General features: G+C 37.3%; 1 protein-coding gene across 1 annotated transcript; it reads left to right on the forward strand.

The window, feature by feature from the left end:
- Nucleotides 1–330: 330 nt before the first annotated feature.
- LOC143028766 (uncharacterized) lies at nucleotides 331–1,662 on the forward strand. Its single transcript, XM_076191136.1, has 2 exons — nucleotides 331–358; nucleotides 455–1,662. Exons 1-2 carry the CDS (start codon nucleotides 331–333, stop codon nucleotides 1,660–1,662), a joined length of 1,236 nt encoding a protein of 411 aa, XP_076047251.1.
- Nucleotides 1,663–7,871: the final 6,209 nt, after the last annotated feature.

The raw sequence follows: 7,871 nt of genomic DNA on the forward strand, positions 1-7,871 counted from the left end.
CGGTAATATATTTTCCCTATACATCCTGTATTGTTGGTTTTATGATGATCATGCGAGTAGATAAAGTATAAAAACAAATAAATATTATGCAGTCATTGTGGAATAAAAGGTCTGCGACACGACTGAACTCTCACGGTAATCTAGGAATCTTCGTGTTCAGCTCTCCACCACATCACAGCACTCACTTCCTCAACCCCACCCCCCTACTCCCGGGTGGGGCGAGAAGAATGGCGAGGTGATGGCGTCATGCAGTGAGACGAGTATATAAGGCTGCTGCTCTGGCTTTCCAGCAATCCATTTGGGATCTATATTCTAAAGCGTTCGCTTGCAATGAACACGAAGGCTCTTTTGCTTGCAGGTAAGAATTCATTCTTGATATTTTGATACAATCTGAACTAGAAAAAATTGATACATACGTATATAATTAATTTCTTTAACAATGCGTTACTTTCAGTTCTGCTCGGCATTGCTGGAGCAGATAAACTGCCAGCATCCACCTACGGGACTCCATCAGTGGGAGGCTTCAATGGGGCATTGAGTGGAGGTTTCAACGGCGGATTAAACGGAGGTTTCAACGGTGGATCAAACGGAGGATTCAACGGAGGGTTTAACGGAGGTTTCAATGGCGGATTCAATGGGGGAGCTAACGGAGGTCAGAGCGGTGGTTACGGCTATGGCCCTAGTCAGGCAGAACTCGAGCTCCTCGAACTAGGCGAGAACATCCCCGGAGGAGGAGTGCCCGGACAGGACTACCCGGTTCTCTCGGACATTCCCGAGACTGGATTCGCCTGCGAGACCACGGGATATCCCCACGGATACTACGCTGATACCACAGGCGAAGCTAGCTGCCAGGTCTTCCACATCTGCCAGACGCGTCCCAACGGCTACCAGAAGGATTCCTTCCTGTGTCCCAACGGCACCATTTTCAACCAGCAGTACCTCGTGTGTGACTGGTGGTTCAATGTGGACTGTTCTCAGGCCACCAACTTCTACTCCGTCAATGAACTGATTGGACAGGAACCCAATGCCTACGGAGTGGCCAACGCTCTCTCTGCTGTTTACGGTGTCCCTGGTCAAGGCAGTGGCAGTGGATTCAACGGTGGCTCCAGAGCAAATGGTAGCGGAGGACGACGAAATGGCAGCAGCCGAAGGAACGGCAGTGGACGGTTGAGCAACGGTAGTGGATTTGGCGCCAACGGTTTCAGTGGTAATGGTTTTGCCAACGGTGCATCAGCCCCATCAAGCTCCTACAGAGCGCCTGGCCAGACCAACGGCAATGGACTCAGCGCCAACGGTGTAAATGGTAATGGACTTGGTAGCACTGGTTTTGGTGCCAACGATTTTAACGGTAATGGTTTCAGCAACGGCGCATCAGCCCCGTCAAGCGCTTACACAACCCCTGGTCAGAGCAACGGTGACGGCCTCAGCTCCAATGGTTTCAGTGGTAATGGATTTGGTATCAACGGTTTTAGCGGCAACAGATTTGGTAGCAACGGATTCAATGGAAATGGCTTCTCCAGCTCTTCGTCAGCACCTTCTTCAGCTTATGGAGTTCCAAGCCAGTCTATTGGGAACGGTTTTAGTAGCGGTCTTAACGGGGGTCGTGGGCAAAATGGAAATGGTGTTGCGTCACCTTCAACTTCTTATGGTGCCCCATTCTAGAGTGAGCCTTTCTAAATGCCAGGTGAGACTGAGTCTCCTTTGATCCTGAATTGTACAATACAAAACGAATTTATTTAGAGATGAAGTAATATATACCAGAGTGGGCCAGTAGGATCACAAAATGTAATATACATATAATATAATACAATATATATATACATATATATATATATATATATATATATATATATGTATATATATACATATATATATCCATATATATATATATATACATATATATATGTATATATATATATATATATATATATATATATATATATATATATATACAATTATGATAATTAGTTTGGTTCTTTTTTCTATAAAACAATCCATGAGCAATTCCAAATTTCCCAATAAAATAGTGAATCATATTGACTTTTGTAATTGGAACCCTTATTTGTAACCCAATATCTAGGATGAGAATTTGTATCGGTTATTCTGTATAAAATATATTTCTAAATGACACTTGTGAACACTCACCTTTATGTTAGGTAGGATGCTTTATCAATATCTATGAATTATCCACATGATTTATCTGCAAGTTTGGGAATGATTTTAGGCGCTGTATTTATTTTTCATCTTGGTATTATTTACATATTTCACTCTCTCTGGGGGGTCATACCACACATTTTCTTATCTTGAGGAAATTGTTATTATTATTTTTTCTAAACATTTCATTTCATGTAGTAAGAAAGTACCTTGATATAATATAGTAATAGGGGGAAAAAGCTTTGGTATATGTATGTAATACCTACGCTTTTCCCACATTTCTGTTGGTATATTCGCAATTGTTATTTATCAATATGAAGATTTTTTTATCTCCTTTGCTTTGCTAATGGATAGGTTTCCAAAGAAAATTTCAGCGATGATTGTTGTGAGTTAATGTTGTTTTTCCAATAATTTGCAATTTTTTGAATTAATTCTTCATCATTTCTCGACTCTAGGTGTATCTAGTGTCTAGATCTTTTGGAACAACTGGTATTCCTTTTTTTATCTTATGATCATTCCATCACCTAAAACGTGTTACCATATCTTGCTGTACCTTCCATTATGTCATTAACATGGATAATAAATATTACAAGCACTAGATAAAGGTACATATAATTATATGTACCTTTATCTAGTGCTTGTAATATTATAATCAGTCCCCACACTGATTATATGTCAGACTTCACCATCAGGGCCTTCAACAGAAGGACCCTCACTCATCCCAGTATTTGGAATGCCACTCATCAAGAGAAAGAGAGAGCAACTCAACTGCTGGTTAACAATGGCTACCTTAACAAGAAAATCAACAGGGTTATCAAACACGAAATAGGTTACAATACAGATGAACGGATTACAGCGCAGATGAACGCATATTAAAACAAACAATCAAGAAATTTGTCAAACCCACAGGACCCCAAGATTTCCTCGATGATGACATTTATTATACAAACAGGAGAACCTCATCATTGCTCATGCATGAAAAATAGTCTTTCCATGAAAAATCGAGACCTACAAAGGAGTCATTTTGTCAATAAATACTCGTGCAAAATAGGAAATTGCGTATCCCTACCTTCCTCATACATAGGATACACAACAGCACTTAGTCGAAAAACTACTCTCCACCCCCAAAACGGTAGACCAAAAATTCACACTCTCACATATCACACCACTATTCTAACAATGGAAACGTTGGTGGAAAACACAAAACTCATTGGACAAACACAAGATACCTAACGCTTATAAATTTTCGTGGCCCTTCTTATTAACGAGAAGTCTCCAGACTTAAATATCCAATCTAGATACCTTGCCATGATTTTGTTTACGAAGTCCACCACCACACGGAGTTCCACTACCCCACGGAGTTCCACCATATCACGGAGTCCCCCCTCCCCACGGAGTTCCACCACCATTCCTCCCCCTTGATCATTCGTACGTGACCTCACCCCACGCCATGAATCTTCTTCTTACCAATATATAAATCATGTCATTTATTGTAATCGATATCACTTGAAAATGTATAAAGTGTACGAAACGTCATAATTATATTGAGAACGCTCCACTTTCTTTCATTATGACTTTTGGCAGTAATAGTGAGGGAGTAATTTCTGTGCTTAACTCTACGCATAAGTCTGGAGTTCGCGATGTAGAGTATCAACAAGATCATATATACAAAAGTCGCCGTATTTGTTGACCATATATATATATATATATATATATATATATATATATATATTCCGGTATATATTATTTGGATGATGGAGAACATAAACACAGGGGAAGGCTCGGAACCCTAAACACTCTAACGTTTCGTTCGCGTAGAACTTCTTCAGAGAGTGTATGTAGAACTGCAATTGAAGTTTATGTACTAAAGAGGAACAAAACGGACAATTGCCCTTCCTAGATACGTTAATACGACGAGTGGAAAAAACTGTGAGTTTCTCAGTATACAGAAAGGAAACTAACAAAGAGGATTTAGTACATTACTTTTCCGCACATGATGATAGGACAAAGAGTGGTATAATAATAGAATTTTTTTCTCAGGGCACTACGAATCTGTAGTAATGAATACCTAGAAGGCGAATTTTATTACATTATGAAAACCTTTGACAAACTTGGATATCCAGAGGGAATGTTGAAAAGAACAAAAAGAAAAGCAATAAATATTTACAATCGCGGAAAGAAAGAGAGAAATGATAAAAATAATACAAATTTTATATCAGTACCTGGCTCAGAAACGTCACCAATAATAGACAAATATTTCACAAAATCAGGTATGAACATAGGTAAAATAACTAACAAGAGGATAGGTGATTTAATAAAGACTTCTGAAAAGATAACCAATTCCGAAAACAGCGTCGTATACAAAATCCCGTGCAATAGTTGCTCAATGGCTTATTTTGGCGAATCGTCAAGAGGATTAGAAAAAAGAGTTTATGAACATATAAACAACATAAAAGCACATAGGACATCTAATTCTTTAGTAGTTCATGCGGAAAAATTCGATCATTTACCAAACTGGAGAGAAGCTGAAGTGCTACATAAAGGTTTTGATAAATTCACCAGAAGAATTGTTGAATCAGCATATATTTCAACTAATAATTCATCGAATCATTGAGGAGGGTTTATCAATTTAGCTAAAGAAACTAGCATTTTAATTCTAAAGCACGCCAAAAAAACGACCTTTCCCAAGTGTCCGAAAAGATAATTAGATTTAGTACATAAACTTCAATTGCAGTTCTACATACACTCTCTGATGAAGTTCTACGCAAACGAAACGTTAGAGTGTTTAGGGTTCCGAGCCTTCCCCTGTGTTTATGTTCTCCATCATCCAAATAATTTGTCTAAAATACTTATCAATATATATACATATATATATATGTATATTCATATATATGTATATATATATACACACACATATACATATATATATACATTTATATATATACATATATATGTATATATATACATATATTATATATATATATATGTGTGTATGTGTGTTGTGCGTTTGTGTGTATGTTTGTGTTGTGTGTGTGTGTGTGTGTGTGTGTGTGTGTGTGTGTGTGTGTGTTTTGTGTGTGCGTGTAGTGTGTTGTGTGTGTAGTGTGTGTGTGTGTGTGTGTGTGTGCGTGCGTGCGGGGGGGTGTGTGTGTGTGTGGTGTGTGTGTTTTGTGTGTGTGGGGTGTTTGTTTTGTGTGTGTTTGTGGTGTGTGTGTGTGTGTGTGTGTGTGTGTGTGTGTGTGGTGTGTGTGTGTGATGTGTCTGTTTTGTGTGTGTGTATGTGTGTCTGTGTGTGTGTGTGTGTGTGTGTGTGTGTGTGTGTGTGTGTGTGTGTGTGTGTGTGTGTAGGTTATGGTACTTTACATTTGGAATTGTGGTGAAAGTAACTCGGATGGAGTTCTTGGCTTTGATTCTCCAAGTTTAGATCTGTCTACTAAATACACGACAAACTCCCACCATAACTCGGAGTGTTGCCAGAAACATAATCTATGTACTAATTTACAAGGTTGACAATCAAGGAATAAGGAGGCTGTTGCCATAGCAACTGAAGGAAAATTTGGAAGGTTTGGTCCAACGTGGAGAAGCGCCGGCAGAGATTCTTTTGTGTCCAAAGCAAGTGGCTGACCCGAGATGCAGCTGGGCCATTTGTCCAAGTACAGGGCTTGACCTGGGATGCCGAGAATCTATTGTCGTCAAACGGGCGTAGTCGGAAAGGTCGGTTAGCTTGGTCACTAAACAATGAATGTCTCTAAGAAGACGGTAGTCTCGTCTAATTTAAAAACACCATTGCTAATTTAAAAATTGCTAATATTAATGTTAGATCCTTCAGATTCTTTTTTGTCATACAACTTTCAATAATGTTTCTATTGGCAAATGAATCACACGAAATAATAGATGAAGCATTAAATCAATCAATACAATGATCAAAATTTCTCATATGGACAAACAGCGTACTAGACTCTTGTGCTGTTTTACACTGTACTTGTGTTGCTTAATCCATGTTGAGAGTTCTTTGGCTGTTTGCCAAAGGTAATACTTTTTTACAATCTCTGCAAGGGCTCTTGTATATACCCTCTACTAAAATAATTTAACTTATCAAACTAAATATTAAGGGTTGTAAATTTGAATTTGATGGTCAATTTTATTTTCAGGAATTTGGTATGGCAATGGTAATCCACTATCTCCAGTCCATAGCAATCTCTATATGGACTTTTTAAGATAGATTATTAAGTGAAATTTTGCCACCAAATGCAATTTGGTATAAATATGTTGACAATGATCTTTGCTTGTGGCCCAGCTCTGAGGATTTAACTGCATTTCTACAATCTCTGAATAACTTAGTTCCTTCTATTAATTTCATTGTTGAATTAGAAAGTAATGCTATTTCCCCCTTTTTGGATAGCCTAATTCATAGAAATAGTAATGATTTTAAGTTTAGTGTTTATAGGAAGCCGACAAATGTTTTTTCATATATTTGATATAACTCGGCTCACCATGATAAAGTAAAATATTTGGTGTTTTCTTCTATGTTTTTACATACTCTTCGTGTTTGCAGCTCCGAATTTATTGATGAGGAATTTGAGTATTTTATCAAAGTTGGTCTTGGATTAAAGTATCCTAAAATATTTTTAGATCACGCTCTCGCTGCAGTGAAAAAAAAAAAAATTATAGTGTTCAACCATCCCACTCCTTTCATACTAAGAACCTTCTAATTTTACCACTCAGTAACAATCTGGCTTAAGTTTCTCACATCCTAAAAACATGGAATAATAAAGTTTTACTTGGTAATACGTATACCTTTAAGAAGTTAATTATTAAAAAATCACCCAGTGTCTCAAGTGGCTGCATACACAAGATCCCTTGCAGATATTGAAAAAAAGGTATTACCTTGGGCAAACGGCCAAGGAACTCTCAACAAGGATTAAACAACACAAGCACAGTGTAAAAACACCCCAAGAGTCTAGTGCGCTGTTTATTCATATGAGAGATTTTGATCATCGTAGTGACTGGTCTAATGCTTCATCTATTATGTCATGTGATTCATTAGCGACTAGGAATATTAGTAAAAGTTATATGATAAAAAATCTGAAGGATCTAACATTAATTTTAGCAATGGTATGTTTAAATTAGATCATTTTATAATTGACGAAATTTGTAACCACATTACGTCTTTTAAAAAAATTATATGATCTTATGTATTTTACTGTTGATTTGTTACATTTCCTCAATGTGTATTGTCTGTACTTTTCCTAGTTTGCTTTTATACCTCTTATATACTTTTTTGTAACTTTTTTCATTTGTATTCCACTGAAAATGTGAAATATCACGAAAGCGCATGGGAATTCTAGTTTCTCTTTCGGTTTTCTTTGTGTTTATCAGCAATTTATTGGATCACGTGGTTTTGTGATATTTTACACATGTATACACACACACACACACACACACACACACACACACACACACACACACACACACACACACACACACACACACACACACACACACACACACACACACACACACACACACACACACACACACACACACACACACACACACACACACACACACACACACACACACACACATATATATATATATATATATATATATATATATATACTGTATATATATATACTGTATATATATATATATGTATATATATATATATATATATATATATATATATATATATATATGAGAGAAATACGCTAATG

Source organism: Oratosquilla oratoria, chromosome 10, assembly GCF_046742065.1.
Source record: "Oratosquilla oratoria isolate Oo_2021 chromosome 10, ASM4674206v1, whole genome shotgun sequence".
Classification (NCBI taxonomy): Eukaryota; Metazoa; Arthropoda; class Malacostraca; order Stomatopoda; family Squillidae; genus Oratosquilla; species Oratosquilla oratoria.

Bases quoted from the DNA above. Each gene is read 5' to 3' on its own strand.
- LOC143028766 (XM_076191136.1), top strand. From the start codon at position 331: ATGAACACGAAGGCTCTTTTGCTTGCAG. The intron at 359-454 runs GTAAGAATTCAT...CGTTACTTTCAG, and splicing joins GAAGGCTCTTTTGCTTGCAG to TTCTGCTCGGCATTGCTGGA.